The sequence below is a fragment of the Salmo trutta genome, chromosome 5 (genome assembly GCF_901001165.1).
Source record: "Salmo trutta chromosome 5, fSalTru1.1, whole genome shotgun sequence".
Classification (NCBI taxonomy): Eukaryota; Metazoa; Chordata; class Actinopteri; order Salmoniformes; family Salmonidae; genus Salmo; species Salmo trutta.
In genome coordinates, this window is record NC_042961.1 from 5,552,782 (window position 1) to 5,574,418 (window position 21,637).

A 21,637-nucleotide genomic window follows, 5' to 3' on the forward strand; every position below is an offset into this window, starting at 1 on the left:
CTGAAGCCTTATATTTCCCTCACTGACTTTAAACATCAGCTATCAGAGCAGCTAACCGATCGCTGCAGCTGTACATAGCCCATCCAATCTACCTACCTCATCCCCAAATTGTTTTTATTCACTTATCTGCTCTTTTGCACACCAGTATTTCTACTTGCACATCATCTGCTCATCTATCACTCCAGTGTTAATTTGCTAAATTGTAATTACTTTGCTACTATGGCCTATTTATTGCCTTACCTCACGCCATTTGCACACACTGTATATACACTTTTTTTCGCTATTGTGTTATTGACTGCACGCTTGTTTATTCCATGTGTAACTCTGTTGTTTGTGTCGCAGTGCTTTGCTTTATCTTGGCCAGGTCGCAGTTGTAAATGAGAACTTGTTCTCAACTAGCCTACCTGGTTAAATAAAAGTGAAATAAAACATTTTAAATGAGAAAACAAAAAGATAATTACTTGACACATTGGAAAGAATTAACCAAAAAAGCAGAGCAACCTGGAATGCTATTTGGCCCAAAACAGAGAGTACACAGTGGCAGAATACCTGACCACTGTGACTGACCCAAAACTAAGAAAATCTTTGACTATGTACAGACTCAGTGAGCATAGCCTTGCTATTGAGAAAGGCTTCAGAAGGCAGAGCTGGCTCGCAAGAGAAGACAGGCTATATGCACACTGCCCACAAAATGAGGGGGAAACTGAGCTGCACTTCCTGACCTCCGGCCAAACGTATGACCATATTAGGGACACATATTTCCCTCAGATTACGAAGACCAAATCCAATATCTATTGGGTGAAATACCACAGTGTGCCATCACAGCAGCAAGATGTGACCTGTTGCCACAAGAAAAGGGAAACCAGCGAAGAACAAACACCATTGTAAATACAACCTATATTTATGTTTATTATTTTTACCCTTTTGTACATCATTACAATACTGTATATAGACATGACATTTCAAATGTCTATTCTTTTGGAACTTTTGTAAGTGTAATATTTACTGTTAATTTATTGTTTATTTCACTTTTGTTTATTATCTATTTCACTTGCTTTGGCAAGGTAAACATATGTTCCCCATGCCAATAAAGCCCCTTATATTGAAATTGGTAGAGAGAGAAAGATCAGACTGACCTGATGAGTGGAACATTTTCTAGAGTACAGCACAACGTTGGTCCACTCTGTTGGTACAGCTCCTTGTCACACGACTGGTTATATAACCTGTGCGCACGCGTACACACACACACACACACACACACACAGACAGACACAGGGAGGAGAGGGATGCTTTGATGAGGATAAGGTTTTAAAAGTCATGTCTAGCAGCCCTTGTAACCTGAAACAGTCTAGTAGTGCATAATAGAAGAACAGCCCTATTATGGAAATACTAGTCTGTAAGTGACATTACATGGAAAAGTGTTTTGACAACCCCACACACATTCAGCATGGCAGGGGTAGGCAACTAGATTCAGCTGCGGGCTGATTCTTGTCGGAGCAGATAGTCGGGGGGCCGGGAACATAATTATAATAATTTGTGCATTGCAAATTGGCTACAACTAACTCCAAAAAGAGTTTGAATACCTTGATTAAATTGAGACATGATCACTTTTTTTTTTTTTTTTTTCTTTCATGGGAATGCTCGGAAACAGGTTTCCTAAATTAAACAAATTCCTGGTGATTTTAGTATTTTCTTACAAAAAATGTATCATGATTACAGGCAGCTAACAGGCAGCTAACAGGCAGCTAACAGGCAGCTAACAGGCAGCTAACAGGCAGCTTATCATAGCTGATACAGAGATGAGTGAGTTAGAGGAGAGCAGGAGAGCCAAAAGAGACTCCTTGTTGTGAGAGTGGTTTGACGTATGCAGGCAAGTATTATACCATGTATAGGTTTCAGGCTATGTAGCAGTGATACAACTGGTTGATAACTAGTTATTAACATGAATAAACTACACAGCTAGCCTAGTGGTTAGAGCATTGGGTTTCGGTTACTAAATCAAATCCCCGAGCTGACAAGGTAAAAATCTGTCGTTCTGCCCATGAACAAGGCAGTAAACCCACTGCTCCTAGGCCATCATTGTAAATAAGAATTTGTTTTAACTGACTTGCCTAGTTAAATAAAATGTAAAAATAGCTATTAACATGAATGATTTAGCTACGTACCAGTTATCCACAGGGCAGACGTGCTGGTTGTACAGGGCCATGACGTACCTGTGACAGGTAAAGAAAAGGGTTAGCCTATGCATAATATAGACAACATTGATCAGGTAAAGGAGTAATGGCTAGGATAATACACAGACAGGATGCAACACACCTCATCAACTAACCATGGTCTTCAGTCTGGACCACACAACTGCAACTTGAACATTTAACTACTTGAAGCATGAGGCTTATGAACTCACAGCCATTCATTTAACTTGGAATGGCAAAACTGATTCATGGAATAGTTGACCATCTAACATGTTTAATACTCGTTTTCCCAGTGGCCTCTATTCTTAGAAACAATAAAAAGAGAAACACAGTCAGAACCAGTGAGTCATGAAGAAATAGAGGGAACAGGAACAATAACCGTCACTGGTGGTTTTGTGGTTGAACCAGGGAGAACAGGGGGTGAAATACTAAGGTTTCCAACCACAGGACAGAGGTTCACACAATAGAAGAGAGGTAAAATGTAGGTTATTTGAAACATGACCATTATGTGAGAATGCTCTAGCGGTAAAATGCATTGCTTTCAGAGTGTTATGATGGGGAGGAGGCATTTTCTAAGTTGATGAGGTTTAAGTTGTAAGGATTCACAGAATATTCTACAAATTCAGGTGGAGAAATCCAGGGGAGGCAAGCAACCTGTCCACTGTAGAATATACCACCTAGATCGGCTCTCAAATTCCTGTAATTCCTGCAATAACCAGCTAAAAATCGGGGGGAGGGGGAAATCACATCCAATGTAGTTTAAAGGTTGTCACTGGTTGTATTCTCTCTCAATGTAGGCTATGCTCTCCATCTATGCTGTCGTTGCACTCTCTAGTCTTCTGTTACAACAAATAAACCAACCAATAAGACCACACAACAACCTGTCACTGAGATAGTCCTGTTTACTTGCCCCTGGAAACCAGGTCACCTGATAACTAATCAGCTAGCAATTCTGACTGATCAAAATCACCACAAAGTGTCTTCTAATTCCAATCGATATTCTTGTTTGCTTGAACAAAAAATTGGTCACTGGACAGGACTAATATCAGGAAATCTGGGTGTACTCCTAGAGGACCAGTCTGGTCAGTGTGTTCTAACCCAGAAACAGGTTGATTCAGCTTGGTCTCCCCCTCAGAGGGGCACTGACCAGAGAGTTGAGAGAGGGGTGAGAGAAGGGGTAAAGAGAGAAAGGGTGAAAGAGAGGGGCGAGAGAGAGAATAGAAAAAAATAATTGTGCACCAGAATACAATGCACCCAACAAAATCAAAACTCTGATAAAGGGTAATTGTCATTGAAAAATGACAAAAGCACAACCCCATGCAGTAGATCAGACAGACATCCGTTTAGGCTGTCACAAACACACAGGGTCTTTCTCAAAATGCATACTACGGTGCTCCGAGTACGGGAAGGTCGGAGTATGAGCCCTAATCAAAGTATGGGAGGGCACTTCTCAGATGTGTACTCCGTTTGTACATATTTTGAAGCGTGCATCGAAGCAAGCTTCAACGAAAAGTATGCACAGAACTATGACGCAATCACGTAAAAATGACATTTCATGAAATCAATTGCAGACATTATATAGAGAAAATAAACTCACTTTGGAATTAAATGTTGCCTATTCACATCTCATACGTTGCTTGAATACAATATTTCATCATGATCAGTTAATAAATTCATACTGTGTTCATTTTAGCATGTTTAGGAGGCGAAAGAAATGCACACCTTTTAGGCGAGGTGCTGGCTAGGGGAGTGGAACACTTAAAATAAAGGAGAGCATCACACTCGGAGCTCAGATGCAATAATTTAATAACCAACGTTTCAACAGACAAGCTGTCTTTATCAGGGTATAATGACAAACACTGCGGGGTGACTCGTTTATATAGTGTCAAAAGACACACAGGTGTTTGTAATCACGGCCGGGTGTGGCCTGATATCATTGGTTAATTCTCAGATATTAAAATAGCATACAAAAAACAAATGGATAGCGTACGATCATAGATACAATTTGGCTACATAAGCCTACAAACATTTACAATGGCACAATCACAATAGTCACAAGAATGGCTTCAGATCAAAGTCTACGTTGAGACTGAAAGGAGCAAGGGTCTTTAAATTAAAGATCCAGGCAGCCTTTCGTTTTAACAATAAATTGTCGAGGTCACCCCCTCTCCTAGGGAGGGTGACATATTCGATGCCAATATAACATAGAGACGAAATCAAGTGGTTCTCTTCCAAAAAGTGGGCCACAACTGGGTAAGACGGGTTTTTGCACCTAATGGTGCTACGACGCTCTAAGATTCATACTTTTAATTTTGTTTTAACCACATCATTCATACTTTTGTTTTAACCACATCATTTTTACCACAAAGACAAGTTATAAAATCATTAACTGCCTTAGTGGAGCAGTGATAACACCTTTGATTGGGATCTGTTTCCCTGTTTGGGGGTGTTTGAAGGATCTACAAGTGCCATTGCATTGAGCACAGCCATTACACTTGTAGTTTCCATCCAGTAGGGCCGCAAATAGACGTTGTGTAGGGATATCTTGAGGTGGTAAAATCAGAGTTACCAATTGATCTGAGATCTCTGCCACGCGAGAATACGACCAAGGGAAGGTAAAAAAAAAAACACATTACCGATACTATCATCAGATCGTAGAATGTGCCAATGTTTGTGAACGATTCCCTTAATTTGTTCAGAGCACTTTGAATAGCGGGTAGTTCCAATGCAAGAATGCTTCTTTTGCAAGACTGACATTGAAAAAAGGTCATGTCTCATTTTGTTTTGGAATTTTCTCAATAGCAGTATTAATCTGACCATTTTTGTACCCCTTCTCTTGAATTTTCTTTGCGTCTCAGCCATATTTCTGTCGAAAACTGATTGTTTTTTGCAAATTCTTCTGATTCGACAGAATTGGCTGTAGGGCAAAATGCTTTTCAAGGGAAGTGAGTGACAACTATCAGCCCTCAAACTGTTATGATCAGTAGGTTTCCTGTAAAGATCAGTGTATAGAACATGATCTTCACACAGGATCAGAAGATCAAGAAAACTGATTTGACGTGTATCAGATTGCATAGTAAATCTCAGATGCTCAGAACAGGAGTTAAGAAAAACATGGAACACCTGGAGCTGTTTTGCATCACCCCTCCATTGAACAAAAATATCATCAATATACCATTTCAAATCATGTTAGGCAAGAAAACATTTGAGGCTTGAACATTTTAGCATGTTTACCTGCTAACAATACCCACTGTAGTGTACGTAGACCGCAAGCCCATTGTAAGTCAATAGGGCTAGCGTTAACTGGCTAGCTACTACTGTTACCTACAGTTGAAGTCGGACGTTTACATACACTTAGGTTGGAGTCATTAAAACTCATTTTTCAACCACTCCACAAATTTCTTGTCAAACTATAGTTTGGCAAGTCGGTTAGGACATCTACTTTTTCCAACAATAGTTTACAGACTGTATTTCACTGTATCACAATTCCAGTGGGTCAGAAGTTTACATACACTAAGTTGACTGTGCCTTTAAACAGCTTGGAAAATTCCAGAAAATTATGTCATGGCTTTAGAAGCTTCTGATAGGCTAATTTACATTATTTGAGTCAATTGGAGGTGTACCTGTGGATGTATTTCAAGGCCTACCTTCAAACTCAGTGCCTCTTTGCTTGACATCATGGGAAAATCAAAGGAAATCAGCCAAGACCTAAGAAACAAAATTGTAGACCTCCACACGTTTGGTTCATCCTTGGGAGCAATTTCCAAACGCCTGAAGGTACCACGTTCTTCTGTACAAACAATAGTACGCAAGTATAAACACCATGGGACCACGCAGCCGTCATATCGCTCAGGAAGGAGACGTGTTCTGTCTCTTAGAGATGAACGTATTTTGATGCGAAAAGTGCAAATCAATCCCAGAGCAACAGCAAAGGACCTTGTGAAGATGCTGGAGGAAAAAGGTACAAAAGTATCTATAGCCACAGTAAAACAAGTCGTATATCAACATAATCTGAAAGGCCACTCAACAAGGAAGAAGCCACTGCTCCAAAACAGCCATAAAAAAAAGCCAGACTACGGTTTGCAACTGCACATGGGGACAAAGACTGTACTTTTTGGAGGAATGTCCTCTGGTCTGATGAAACAAAAATAGAACTGTTTGGCCAAAATGACCATCGTTTTGTTTGGAGGGAAAAAGGGGAGGCTTGCAAGCTGAAGAACACCATCCCAACCGTGAAGCACGGGGGTGGCAGGATCATGGTGTGGCGGTGCTTTGCTGCAGGATGGACTGGTGCCATTCACAAAATAGATGGCATCATGAGGGGGGAAAATTATGTGGATATATTGAAGCAACATCTCAAGACATCAGTCAGGAAGTTAAAGCTTGATCGCAAATGGGTCTTCCAAATGGACAATGACCCCAAGCAAACTTCCAAAGCTGTGGCAAAATGGCTTAAGGACAACAAAGTCAAAGTATTGGAGTGGCCATCACAAAGCCCTGACCTCAAACCTATAGAACATTTGTGGGCAGAACTGAAAAAGCGGGTGCAAGCAGAGGCCTACAAACCTGACCCAGTTTCACCAGCTCTGTCAGGAGGAATGGGCCAAAATTCACCCAACTTATTGTGGGAAGCTTGTGGAAGGCTACCCAACACATTTGACCCAAGTTAAACAATTTAAAGGCAATGCTACCAAATACTAATTGAGTATATGTAAACTTCTGACCCACTGGGAATGTGACGAAAGAAATAAAAGCTGAAATAAACCATTCTCTACTATTATTCTGACATTTCAAATTCTTAAAATAAAGTGGTGATCCTAACTGACCTAAGACAGAGAATTTTTACTCAGATTAATTGTCAGGAATTGTGATAAACTGAGTTTAAATGCATTTGGCTAAGGTGTATGTAAACTTCCGACTTCAACTGTAGCTAGCCACATAGAATTGGCAGTTAGCTACCCACTACTTAACATCTACCTTGCATAGCATTAGTTTTAGGACATTGTTGCCTGTTAAACTATCTGGTTAGCAAAATTTTTGTGATTCACATATAGTTAAGAAGTAAAACGTTAGCTTTGTGTATATCTGGTTTCGTCTCTATTGTTGCCATTGTTGTGGCTGGAAGAAGGTTCACTGAATTGGAGGGGCAGCGTGAGGTAATACAGTGTGGGGGGGGGCTTCTCAAATGTCATGTGTTCTCCATCGTCCTCACAAGAACGTACTCAAGAGAATGTCCTCGGAGAATGAGAGTGTGGCGTATGCATATTGAGAAACACCCAGTTTGTCCTCCTGTGTGCATACATCTGACAATGCTCAGGGGTCAGATTTCGAACTTCATTATTAAAAAACATAAAATACGGTCAAACACCTCCATAACGTCAAAAAGGAGAGAATATTGTGATTTCTCCCTACTAGGGGCATCATGACATAACATTTGCACACACACCACCTGAACCCAAAAATAAATTACATTTGGTAAACACAAACTCTGCCATCTGCCTCTGAAGCCATGGCAACCATGAATAACCATCATCACTAGGCCAGAGAGAGAGACAACAGATAGGGAAATATGGAGAGAGAAAGAGAGCGAGGGGGTGGCATCAAAGCCCGGCATCAAAGCACGAGCCCAGTAACAGTGACTTCTCCACAATACAAGAGTCAGCTTGTGTATGCTACGCTGCCATTCACACACACACCAAGTTGAACTTGGACATGTAGGTGTGAATGGCAGACAAAACATGGGAGGCACACACACACACACACACACACAGACCCAGGATAACACAGCTCTCTTCCACACACACACAGGTAGTAAAAGATTCCTGAGTGTCCTCGCCCTGCATGGGCCTCTCAGGTACAGTGCCTTGGTGTTTTTCCTATTTTGTTGCATTACAACCTGTAATTTAAATTGATTTTTATTTGGATTTCATGTAATGGACAGACAAAATCGTCCAAATTGGTGAAGTGAAAAAAATAAAAAGTGGTGTGTGCATATGTATTCACTCCCTTTGCTATGAAGCCCCTAAATAAGATCTGGTGCAACTAATTACCTACAGAAGTCACATTATTTAATTCATTAAGTCCACCTGTGTGATATATATATATATATATATCTCACACACACACACACCTGTTCTGAAAGGCCCCAGAGTCTGCAACACCACTCAGCAAGGGGCAACACCACTAAGCAAGCGGCACCATGAAGACCAAAGAGGTCTCCAAACAGTTCAGGGATAAAGTTGTGGAGAAGTACAGCTCAGGGTTGGGTTATAAAAAAATATCAGAAACTTTGAACATCCCACAGAGCACCATTAAATCCATTATTAAAAAATTGAAATAATATGGCACCACAACAAACCTGCCAAGAGGGCCGCCCACCAAAACTCACAGACCAGGCAAGGAGAGCATTAATCAAAGGCAACAAAGAGACCAAAGATAACCCTGAAGGAGCTGCAAAGCTCCACAGCGGAGATTGGAGTATCTGTCCATAGAACCACTTTAAGCTTTAATTGCTTAAAGAAAGAAATAAGCAAACACGTTTGATGTTCGCCAAAAGGCATGTGGGAGACTCCCCAAACATATGGAAGAAGGTACTCTGGTCAGATGAGCCTAAAATTGAGCTTTTGGCTATCAAGAAAAATGCTTTGTCTGGCGCAAACCCAACACCTCATCACCCAGAGAACACCATCCTCACAGTGAAGCATGGTGGTGGCAGCATCATCATGCTGTGGGTATGTTTTTCATCAGCAGGGACTGGGAAACTGGTCAGAATTGAAGGAATGATGGATGGCGCTAAATACAGAGCTATTCTTGAGGGAAACCTGTTTCAGTCTTCCAGAGATTTGAGACTGGGACGGAGGTTCACCTTCCAGCAGGACAATGACCCTAAGCATACTGCTAAAGCAACACTCGAGTGGTTTAAGGGGAAACATTTAAATGTCTTGGAATGGCCTAGTCAAAGCCCAGACCTCAATCCAATTGAGAATGTGTGGTATGACTTAAAGATTGCTGTACACCAGCTGAACCCATCCAACTTGAATGAGCTGGAGCAGTTTTGCTTTGAAGTATGGACAAAAATCCCAGTGGCTAGATGTGCCAAGCTTATAGAGACATACCCCAAGAGACTTGCAGCTGTAATTGATGCAAAAGGTGGCTCTACAAAGTATTGACTTCGTGGGGGTGAATAGTTATGCATGCTCAAGTTCAGTTTTTTTGTCTTATTTCTTGTTTGTTTCACCAAAAGTATTTTGCATCTTCAAAGTGGTAGGCACATTGTGTAAATCAAATTATACAAACCCCCCCAAAATATATTGTCATTCCAGATTGTAAGGCAACAAAATAGGATAAATGCCAAGGAGGGTGAATACTTTCGCAAGACACTGTAGCAGAAGGGTTTATAAAACAAAGAGGACAGTTAGCAAAGGGAAACAATCATCACATTCACTCAACCTGAACAGTCCCGTCTCTCTGAACTGGGCTGACTGGAAAACTGGTTGAAAACACTTTCCTCAAACTCTGTTTTGTGAACTCATGGATATCTTGAAGTTAAAATAACACCAAGTGTGGTTTGGTTAGAGCCTAAGGGCAATTTCTCTAAATCCCCGAGGAACTTGAAGCTCTCGACCTGCTCCACAAGAGCCCAGTCGTTGTAAATGGCAGCGAGCTCGGCCCTCCATTTCCTGTAGTCCACGATCAGCTGCTTTGTCTTGCTCACGTTGAGGGAAAGGTTGTCATCCTGGCACCACACTGCCAGGTCACTGCCCTCCTCCCTGTAGGCTGCCTCATCGTCGTCGGTGATCAGGCCAACCACAGTTGTGTCATCTGCAAACTTAATGATGGTGTTGGAGTTGTGTGCGGCTACGCAGTTGTGGGTGAACAGGGAATACAGTAGGGGACAAAGCACGCAACCCTGGGGGGGCCCTGTGTTGAGGGTCAGTGTGGTGGATGTGTTGTTGCCTACCCTCACCACCTGGGAACGGCCCTTCAGGAAGTGCAGGATCCAGTTGGAGGGGTCCTTCGCTTAGTGATGAGCTTGGAGGGAACAATGTTGTTGAACGCTGAGCTGTAGTCAATGAAGAGCATTCTCACTTAAGTGTTCCTTTTCTCCAGGTGGGAAAGGGCAGTGTGGAGTGCAATAGAGATTGCGTCATCTGTGGATCTGTTGGGGAGGTATGAGAATTGGAGTGTGTTGATGTGAGCCATGACCAGCCTTTCAAAGCATTTCATGGCTACAGATGTGAGTGCTACGGGGCGATAATCATTTAGACAGGTTACCTTGGCGTTCTTGGGCACAGGGACTATAGTGGTCTGCTTGAAACATGTAGGTATTACAGACTGGGTCAGGGAGAGGTTGAAAATGTCAGTGAAGGTACTTGCCAACTGGTGTCAGCGCATGCTCTGAGTACGCGCCCTGGTAATCCATCTGGCCCTGCGGTGAATGTTGAACTGTTTAAAGGTCTTGGGAAATGTTTTTACATTGTTACCCCTTTTCGTGATATCCAAATTGGTAGTGGCAGTCTTGTCCCATCGCTGCAACTCCCGTACGAACTCGGGAGAGGCGAAGGTCGAGAGCCATGCGTCCCTCAAAACACAACCCCGCCAAGCCGCACTGCTTCTTTACACACTGCTCGCACAACCAGGAAGCCAGCCGCACCAGTGTGTCGGAGGAAACTGTACACCTGGTGACTGTGTCAGTGTGCATGCGCCTAGCCCGCCACAGGAGTCGCTAGAGCGCGATAGGACAAGGACATCCCAGCAGGCCAAACTGATCCCTAACCCGGATGACACTGGGCCAATTGTGCGCCGTCTCATGGGTCTCTTGGTCGCGGCCGGCTGCGACACATTCCGGTATCCAACCTTGATGTGTAGTGACGCCGCTAGCTCTGCGAAGCAGTGCCTTAGACCGCTGCGCCACTCGGGAGGCCCACGGCCTTGTGAAAGTTAACCTGTTTAAATGGTCTTACATCAACTCTCATGCGTAGTCCAGTGTTGCTAGCCTCGAAGTGCGCATAGAAGGTATTTACCTTGCATGGTAGGCTTGTGTCACTGGACAGTTCGCGGCTGAGTTTTCCTTTGTAATCCGTGATAGTGTGCAAGCCCTGCCACATCGACTAGCGTCAGAGCCGGTGTAATAAGATTCGATCTTGGTCTTGTATTAATGCGTTGCCTGTTTGATGGTTTGTCAGAGGGTGTGGCAGGATTTCTTATAAGCTTCTGGATTAGTGTCCCGATCCTTGAAAGCAGCATCTCTAGCCTTAGCTCAGTGCGAATGTTGCCTGTAAACCATGGCTTCTAGTTGGGATATGCATGTACAGTCACTGTGGGGACAACGTCTTCGATGCACTTATTAATATGGCTGGTGACTGATGTGGTAAACTCAACATTTTCCAGTCTGTGCTAGCGAAACAGTGATGTAGCTTAGCATCCGCTTCATTGGACCACTCCCGTATTGAGTGCGTCACTGGTACTTCCTGTTTGAGTTTTTGCTTGTAAGCAGGAATCAGGCGTTATGGTCAGATTTGCCAAATGGAGGGCAAGGGAGAGCTTTGCATGCGTCTCTGTGTGTGGAGTAAAGGTGATCTAGGTGGTGTCACATGCTGGTAGAAATTAGATAAAAAAGGATTTCAGTTTTCCTGCATTAGTCACCGACCACTAAGAGCCGCCTCTTGGTAAGCATTTTTTTGTTTGCTTATGGCCCTATACAGCTTGCTGAGTGTGGTCTTAGGGCCAGCATCGGTTTGTGGTGGTAAATAGACAGCTATGAAAAATATGATGAAAACTCTTGGTAAATAGTGTCGTCTACAGCTTATCATGAGGTATTCTAACTCAGGCGAGCAGAACTTCGAGACTTCCTTAATATTAGAGATCACACACCAGTTGTTAACAGAGATGCACACACCCTGCTCTGAGCTTCCCAGACAACCACTCTGTCCTGCCGTTGTATAGAAAAAAACAGCTAGATTTATATTAACCATGTCCTTGTTCAGCCACGACTCAGAAAAACATAGGATATTACAGTTAAAATCACGTTGATAGGATAGTATTGACAGAGCTCATCCAGTTTATTCTCCAGTGATTGCACATTCGCCAATAGAACGAGGGTAGAGGCAATTTATCCACTCTCCGACAGTCTTGCCAGGTATCCCGCACGCCGGCCTCTATAGCACCGCCTCCTCTTTATTTGGAGTGTCAGGGATTTGGGCCTGGTCCGCGATAATCAATGTGTCTTTCGACCTCTGACTCACTGAAGTAGAAGTCGCCGTCCAAATCGAGCTTAGTGATAGCTGTTCTGATGTCCAGATGCTCTTTTCGGTCATATGAAACAATGGCGGAAACATTATGTAGGAAAAAGTTAAGATCAGCGCAAAAAGATAAAACAAAATAGCACAATTGGTCTGGAGCCCGTAAAACATCCGCATTCCCTCCGGTGCCATTATATTCAATTGCCATGGAAACTTCTACAATCTGTACATTCTGGAACACCACAAAATAATTATCATGATTATTTCTAAGAGTTTCATCATGGACAACTAACTACACACTAAACAGAAATGTAGATAGACTGTTGAATCTAAAAACTCTTACTGCCCCATGATAAATTAAAAAATGTCATCAGAGAAAGTGTTACGATCATTTGTTGTTCTGCAATCAAATCAGCATCCAAGATGTCATCCACTGAAAGAAAACAGAGAGGAGCTTAATGGCTGACTATCTGTGCAGGTTACCTCAGGCTACACCTAAAAGGTCAATTTAATATTTCATTTTGCCTGTTTTCCTCATTTAGAAGAGCATGGAAAAAGGCCTCTGTACTGAATTGCCATTTCACATGCAGCTTTTTCAACAGAAAAAAAACATTTGCAAACAGAAAGGTCAATGGAAGAATCTATGTAAGAAGCTGGCTAGCTTTGGGTGGACTGTACTATGAAGTTACTGTCTAGTTCTCAGTAGCTATTTCATGGCACAGAACAGCGTACAGTGTATGTGGGTGTGGGTTGCCGTGTGAAATCCCTGAATAAACACTATCCCGTCAGCCCGGGTTACGTAACAAAACGTGCCCTTTCACAATCCACTGCCCAAGGAGAGGGACCCTTGACTGCTTGGGAGACAGGGTGCCATTGTGAGTCCCACTGGACAGGAAGGAAATAGGTGAGAGGAATCTGGCGGCAACACAGCAGCCAACGCCCCTTCCTCCCTCAGTGTCCCTCCTTCCTCACTCTTTTTCTGTCTCTCCATCCACCCTCATTACATCTTTTCTTTTTCTACTCTGTTGTTTATCACATATCCTGATGCCTAGTCTTCTTATCCCTATACATATCTACCCCTAACACTCCAGCTACTGACCCTGGATACATCTACCGACTCTGGAACAGACCCTGTACATCTACCGACTCTGGAACAGACCCTGTACATCTACCGACTCTGGAACAGACCCTGTACATCTACCGACTCTGGAACAGACCCTGTACATCTACCGACTCTGGAACAGACCCTGTACATCTACCGACTCTGGAACAGACCCTGTACATAGCTTACTTTTCTTTTGTTCTTATTTCTATTTCTCATATGTTTTTGTTCTACTTTACTTTATAGCACTACTGATATTGATTACAGAAAATAGTTTGCAAGAAAGGCATTTCAATGTACTTGTGCATGTGACAAAACTTGAAACTTCATCCCCTCTCATTCCCTCCAAGCCCTACTCGAGCAGGACAAATGTCACCCCTAGACACTCATCTAAGGAGTCAACCCCAAGCCACCAACCCTAAGTGACTTCACATAGACCTAGACCTAATAAAGGACTGAATAGGAAGGCCTATAGCAATAGGCCTACAGGCTACCTGAACCTGCTATTTAGAAAGAGTGAGAGAGTGAGAGAGAGGGAGGGATAGGAAAGGAGGGATGGATGGATGGAGAGAGATAGAGAGATGGAGGTAGAGATGAATCACAGCCCAAGCTATAATACAGACTGTAGTGATCTAAGGCCACATGCAGGCCTGGGGAGAGAACTAATCCACTCATATCACCATGGAGCCCTGGAATGCACAGCAGCTATGCAGCCAGGTTCTATGACCAGAGCAGTGGTGGTTGGCACAGTTGGTTTGCATGACTAGATACTGTCCAATCCTGCCATGAAATGTCAGGTATAAAAAAAAATCTATATAAAACTATGGCTGTGGATTGCTTTATCATGGTAGTTTGACGTTGTATGACAGTTGGCCACTGACTGACTGTTTGAGATTCTGTGCCAGACATGTTGTGCCTTTGGCCAAAGAACCAAACAACAATGGACTCGAGTTGGCTTAAAAGATCAACAAAAAGCAGAAACACTCACACAACCCATATTCCAGTGATGGTCAAGGAAGGCAGACTAACAGGTAGTATGACCCAAAGAGACATGTCCTCTCCCTGCTCTGTCCCTCGGTCCCTCTGTTTCGGGAAATAGCCCTCTTCTTCTTTCTCCTCGTCCTTGGCCAAACTCGCACTCTCCTCTCATGGACTAGCATTTAACTCCAGGTAACTGGCAGTCGCATCTCAGCCGACGTGTTTGTGACTTGAAGGCGAGGAAAGGGAGTGAGCGGAGACGACGTGTCCAGTCTGGAAAGAGGAAGAAGATAGGCTACTCAACATCACCATCATCGTGTTGTCACTAGTGGCTATTATGAAATCTGGACAGACGACTGGGTGACTATAGTCAACTGGTTTACAGTGTAAACACACAAGATGATATTAACTTTTTAGACACTTTCGCAGCAAAATATTCATTATTCAGTTAACGTTAGCGGTTTGATGCTAAATTGCCTATCAACTCTAGCCAATTGTTTCAGGAAATAAAGATAAGATAGATTCTCAGCATCTCACCGTTTCCCTTTTGGAAAGATTCGTTTTTCGCTCCCAACTTTCGTTTCACCTCACTCTCGTCTCGAGCGCCTATAGCTGCAACAGCTCTGTCAAAAGGCACCTTTTCGCGAGGCAAATCTCTCCTGTGTTTCTCACGAAAAATACCAACGAGTCAGTATATATTCGTTTTAAATATTTTGGCAGTTTTAAGTCCCCCTTGTTCGTTTTTCTTCTTTGAATGGACAATTACTGTGTGTCTTTTCTGAGGGAACCGACGGTGTTTCGCGTATCTCCGTGGGGAGGTAGCTTTGTCAAAAATCATCAAAGCAGGCTTGCCAGCTGTTGAGCACAACTCCTCCCCCATCCGGGGATACTGGGTGCGTTCAATTTATCTCGCCCGGTTGGACAAGAGGTGCAGAAAACGACTGAATATCCAATGGCCACAAATGACGAACTCCGCTCACCGACGGTCAGGTGAACTAAATCAAGCGAACCTATTTATTTTCTCGCGCCTCCACCATGCATCGATGTTCGAGCCTGCAGTTTAGCTCTGATTTGTTTGTTTGACTAATGCTTTGTTTGTTCGTTTGTTCCTGTTTTAAGAAAAATTCTGTGAATTTAGGTCACGCTGTTGACAACAGTCTGTTACTCAGTGTATTAACTAGGGCTACATCCCAATATTGTGGTATATTTTTGACACCATGGTGCATCTCAATAGTCTGCCTGGGAAGTAGAACTTCTTGTCAAACCAAATAGGTGGCATGAAATGAACATAGCTTAGTAGAAGGTACACGATTGCGTCATGTACATTACATCTAAATCCGTAGAGAAACAATTTCAGCACTCATTCATCCATCTCCATGACTATTTCAAACCACAGGAGGTTGGTGGCACCTTCACTGGGGAGGGCAGGTTCATAGTAATGGCTGGAACGGAATCAATCAAATGAAACTTTATTTGTCACATGCGCCAAATACAACAAGTGTACACATTACCGTGAAATGCTTACTTACAATCCCTTAACCAACAGTGCAGTTCAAGAAGAATAAAATATTTACCAAGTAGGCTAAAGTAAAAAGTAATAATAAAAAGTAACACAATAAGAATAACAATAACGAGGCTATATACAGGGGGTACCGGTACCGAGTCAGTGTGTGGGGGTACAGGCTAGTTGAGGTAATCTGTACATGTAGGTGGGGGCGAAGTGACCATGCATAGGTAACAAACAAACAGTGAGTAGCAGCAGTGTACGGGGGGCAATGTAAATTGTCCGGTGGCGATTTTATGAATTGTTCAGCAGTCTTATGGCTTGGGGGTAGAAGCTGTTGAGGAGCCTTTTAGTCCTAGACTTGGTGCTCCGGTACCGCTTGCTGTGCGGTAGCAGAGAAAACAGTCTATAACTTGGGTGACTGGAGTCTGACAATTTTACGGGCTTTCCTCTGACACCGCCTATTATATTGGTCCTGGATGGCAGGAAGCTTGGCCCCAGTGATGTACTGGGCTGTTCGCACTACCCTCGCCTTACAGTCAGATGTCGAGCAGTTGCCATACCAGGCGGTGATGCAAACGGTCAGGATGCTCTCGATGGTGCAGCTGTAGAACCTTTTGAGGATCTGGGGTACCATGACAAATATTTTCATTCTCCTGAGGGGGAAAAAGTTTTGTCGTGCCCTCTTCACGACTGTCTTGGTATGTTTGGACTATGATAGTTTGTTGGTGATGTGGACACCAAGGAACTTGAAACTCTCGAACCGCTCCACTACAGCCCCGTTTATGTTAATAGGGGCCTTTTCATGGCTACCGACGTGAGTGCCACGGGGCGGTAATCATTTAGGCAGGTTACCTTTGCTTCCTTGGGCACAGGGACTATGGTGGTCTGCTTGAAACATGTAGGTATTACAGACTCGGTCAGGGAGAGGTTGAAAATGTCAGTGAAGACACTTGACAGTTGATCCGCGCATGCTTTGAGTGATATCGAACTCATCAACACTTGTGTTTGATATGCTTCCATTCACTCCATTCAAGGTTTCCAAAACCGTATCACATTCAACGATCAATTCCCTTCAGCTAATCAAAATGAAGATCCGATGACTCCAACGCAATGTAAATGCATTGGTGTCAGCAGGGCAAAACTGAATGCATTTATACTGCCACCTAGTGCTTCGAAACCTCCTAAATTATTAATGAAAAACTGGTGGTTGGCTGTAAATTGAACCTTGCAATAAGTGTGTTTTTAATATAATGTCAATATAGTTCTTTCTTAGATTCTAAAGCTATATCATTTTATTTGTGATACATTTACAAGAACGAACAGTTAGAGAACATTGTCATTGCCACTCCAATGCAAACCCTAATTTGTAATTGTGTCACAAAACTGTCAGAGTACATTCCGACCCATCACTCATCTCAAAGCTTTCTCAACATTTTCTTAGTATTTTCCTGTAATCAAAAACATGTTTTTTCATAATAAAACAACATTGTATCTCTCTGTAATTACATACTTATTACAATGTAATTCATCTATTGTAGTGACAGCATTAACCAAATATCCACACTTTATAATTTCTTATTTTTTATTTAACCTTTATTTAACCAGGTAGGCCAGTTGAGAACAAGTTCTCATTTACAACTGCGACCTGGCCAAGATAAAGCAAAGCAGTGCAACACAAACAACAACAGAGAGTTACACATGGAATAAACAAACATACAGTCAATAACACAATAGAAAAGTCTATTTACAGTGCGTGCAAATGGCGTAAAGAGGTAAAGGCAATAAATAATAATGAGCATCAATACATTTACATTTCATACAATATGCTTGTATAACCTCCCTGTATGGAAGCATACAACTACAAGAGGTTTGGACCTTTATGGCACAGATTTAGTGAGATTTCTCTGAAACCGTAGGATCACTGGTTCAAGACCTCCCTTCAGCTGTTCCCACTAAATCGCTACACTGGTTCCACACTGGAACCAAAGCCCACACACTGAAGGCAGAGGTGGAAAAAGTATCCACGTAAAGATACCTTAATAGAAAATGACTCAAGTAAAAGTAAAAGTTACCCAGTAAAATACTTGAGAAAAAGCAAAGTATTTGGTTTTAAATATAGTTAAGTATCAAAAGTAAATGTAATTGCTAAAATATACTTATGTATCAAAAATAAATAATTTCTAATTCCTTATATTAAGCAAACCAGACGACACAATTTTCGTGATTTTTTATTTACAGATAGGCAGGGTCACACTCAGACATAATTTACAAATGCCAGATCTGAGGCAGTAGGGATGACCAGGGATATTATTTTGATACATGCATGAATTTGACCATTTTCCTGTCCTAAGCATTCAAAATGTAACAAGTACTTTTGCGTATCAGGGAATATGTATGGAGTAAAAAGTACATTATTTATTTAGGAATGTAGTGAAGTAAAAGTTGTGATAAATATAAATAGTAAAGTACAGGTACCCCCAAAAACTACTTAAGTAGTATTTTAAATTATATTTACACCACTGACTGAAGGCAGGGTAGAGATGATCTATGAAAGTGGTCTGTACTTTGTGAGGGAGGTTCAAGCTATCAGATACACTGTAAAATGCCAGAGCCCCATTTTTCTGGTCCACATACCCTTGACGTCCTGGGCTTGGCTATATCAAATCAAATTTCAAATCAAATGTATTTATATAGCCCTTCTTACATCAGCTGATATCGCAAAGTGCTGTACAGAAACCCAGCCTAAAACCCCAAACAGCAAGCAATGCAGGTGTAGAAGCACGGTGGCTAGGAAAAACTCCCCAGAAAGGCCAAAACCTAGGAAGAAACCTGGAGAGGAACCAGGCTATGAGGGGTGGCCAGTCCTCTTCTGGCTGTGCCGGGTGGAGATTATAACAGAACATGGCCAAGATGTTCAAATGTTCATAAATGACCAGCATGGTCAAATAATAATAATCACAGTTGTCGAGGGTGCAACAAGTCAGCACCTCAAGAGTAAATGTCAGTTGGCTTTTCATAGCCGATCATTGAGAGTATCTCTACCGCTCCTGCTGTCTCTAGAGAGTTGAAAACAGCAGGTCTGGAACAGGTCAGGGTTCCATAGCCGCAGGCAGAACAGTTGAAACTGGAGCAGCAGCACGGCCAGGTGGACTGGGGACAGCAAGGAGTCATCATATCAGGTAGTCCTGAGGCATGGTCCTAGGGCTCAGGTCCTCCGAGAGAGTGAAAGAAAGAAAGAGAGAAAGAGAGAATTAGAGAGAACATACTTAAATTCACACAGGACACCGGATAAGACAGGAGAAATACTCCAGATATAACAGACTGACCCTAGCCCCCCGACACAAACTACTGCAGCATAAATACTGGAGGCTGAGACAGGAGGGGGTCAGGAGACACTGTGGCCCCACCCGACGATACCCCCGGACAGGGTCAAACAGGAAGGATATAACCCCACCCACTTTGCCAAAGCACAGCCCCCACACCACTAGAGGGATATCTTCCATCACCAACTTACCATCCTGAGACAAGGCCGAGTATAGCCCACAAAGATCTCCGCCACGGCACAACCCAAGGGGGGGCGCCAACCCAGACAGGAAGACCACGTCAGTGACTCAACCCACTCAAGTGACGCACCCCTCCTAGGGACGGCATGGAAGAACACCAATAAGCTAGTGACTCAGCCCCTGTAATAGGGTTAGAGGCAGAGAATCCCAGTGGAGAGAGGGGAACCGGCCAGGCAGAGACAGCAAGGGCGGTTTGTTGCTCCAGAGCCTTTCCGTTCACCTTCAAACTCCTGGGCCAGACTACACTCAATCATAGGACCCACTGAAGAGATGAGTCTTCTGTAAAGACTTAAAGGTTGAGACCGAGTCTGCATCTCTCACATGGGTAGGCAGACTATTCCATAAAAATGGAGCTCTATAGGAGAAAGCCCTGCCTCCAGCTGTTTGCTTAGAAATTCTAGGGACAATTAGGAGGCCTGCGTCTTGTGACCGTAGCGTACGTGTAGGTATGTACGGCAGGACCAAATCGGAAAGATAGGTAGGAGCAAGCCCATGTAATGCTTTGTAGGTTAGCAGTAAAACCTTGAAATCGGCCCTTGCCTTAACAGGAAGCCAGTGTAGGGAGGCTAACACTGGAGTAATAAGATCAATTTTTTTGGTTCTAGTCAGGATTCTAGCAGACGTATTTAGTACTAACTGAAGTTTATTTAGTGCTTTATCCGGGTAACCGGAAAGTAGAGCATTGCAGTAGTCCAACCTAGAAGTAACAAAAGCATGGATTAATTTTTCTGCATCATTTGTGGACAGAAAGTTTCTGATTTTTGCATTGTTACGTAGATGGAAAAAAGCTGCCCTTGAAACAGTCTTGATATGTTCTTCAAAAGAGAGATCAGGGTCCAGAGTAACGCCGAGGTCCTTCACAGTTTTATTTGAGACGACTGTACAACCATCAAGATTAATTGTCAGATTTAACAAGGTTTGGCTTTTTCAAGAGAGGTTTTATTCCTGCCACTTTTAGTGAGTTTGGTACACATCCGGTGGATAGAGAGCCGTTTATGTTCAACATAGGAGGGCCAAGCACAGGAAGCAGCTCTTTCAGTAGTTTAGTTGGAATAGGGTCCAGTATGCAGCTTGAAGGCTTAGAGGCCATGATTATTTTCATCATTGTGTCAAGAGATATAGTACTAAAACACTTTAGTGTCTCCCTTGATCCTAGCAGAGTTGTGCAGACTCAGGACAACGGAGCTTTGGAGGAATACGCTGTAACGGCCGTCAAAGGGAGTAGAACAAGGCGCAGCGGGTTGAGTGCTCATTTTAAAGTTTATTTTAATAAACTTGAACACGTAACAAAAACAAGCAAACGAATGACAGCTAAACAGTTTTGCAGGCTAACCCTAGCAGTGCAAAAACAACTTCCCACAAATCCCATGACAAAAACACCCCTCTTAAATAAGACCTTCAATTAGAAGCAAAGAAGAGCAGCTGCTTCCAATTGAAGGTCAACCCCATCAACTAAACATAGAAATAGAAAGACTAGACTTGAACATAGAAATATACTAACAGAACATTAACCAAAACCCCGGAACACTCTAAACAAACACCTCTCTACATAAACACATATCCCAACAAACCCCGAACCACATAAAACAAACACCCCCTGCCACATCCTGACCAAACTACAATAACAAATAACCCCTTTACTGGTCAGAACGTGACATGCGCAGATTTAAAGAGGAGTCTGTAATTTGCTTTCTAATGATCATGGTCTTTTCCTCAAAGAAGTTCATGAATTTATTACTGCTGAAGTGAAAGCCATCCTCTATTGGGGAATGCTGCTTTTTAGTTAGCTTTGCGACAGTATCAAAAATATATTTCGGATTGTTCTTATTTTCCTCAATTAAGTTGGAAAAATAGGATGATCGAGCAGCAGTGAAGGCTCTTTGATACTGCACGGTACTGTCTTTCCAAGCTAGTCGGAAGACTTCCAGTTTGGTGTGGCGCCATTTCCGTTCCAATTTTCTGGAAGCTTGCTTCAGAGCTCGTGTATTTTCTGTATACCAGGGAGCTAGTTTCTTATGACAAATGTTTTTAGTTTTTAGGGGTGCAACTGCATC

General features: G+C 42.8%; 1 protein-coding gene across 1 annotated transcript in view; it reads right to left on the reverse strand.

Moving 5' to 3' along the window:
• The window catches only part of LOC115193556 (transmembrane protein 150A), a 44,615-nt gene extending 29,230 nt beyond the window's left edge, over positions 1-15,385 (reverse strand). The window contains exons 1-4 of the mRNA XM_029752288.1: positions 15,051-15,385; positions 14,524-14,786; positions 2,166-2,213; positions 1,137-1,223 (exon numbers count right to left, since the gene is read on the reverse strand). Of these exons, the coding sequence (XP_029608148.1) occupies positions 1,137-1,223; positions 2,166-2,213; positions 14,524-14,588 (200 nt within the window). The 5' untranslated portion in view covers positions 14,589-14,786; positions 15,051-15,385. The remainder of the gene's footprint in view (positions 1-1,136; positions 1,224-2,165; positions 2,214-14,523; positions 14,787-15,050) is intronic.
• Between the last annotated feature and the right edge of the window lie 6,252 nt (positions 15,386-21,637).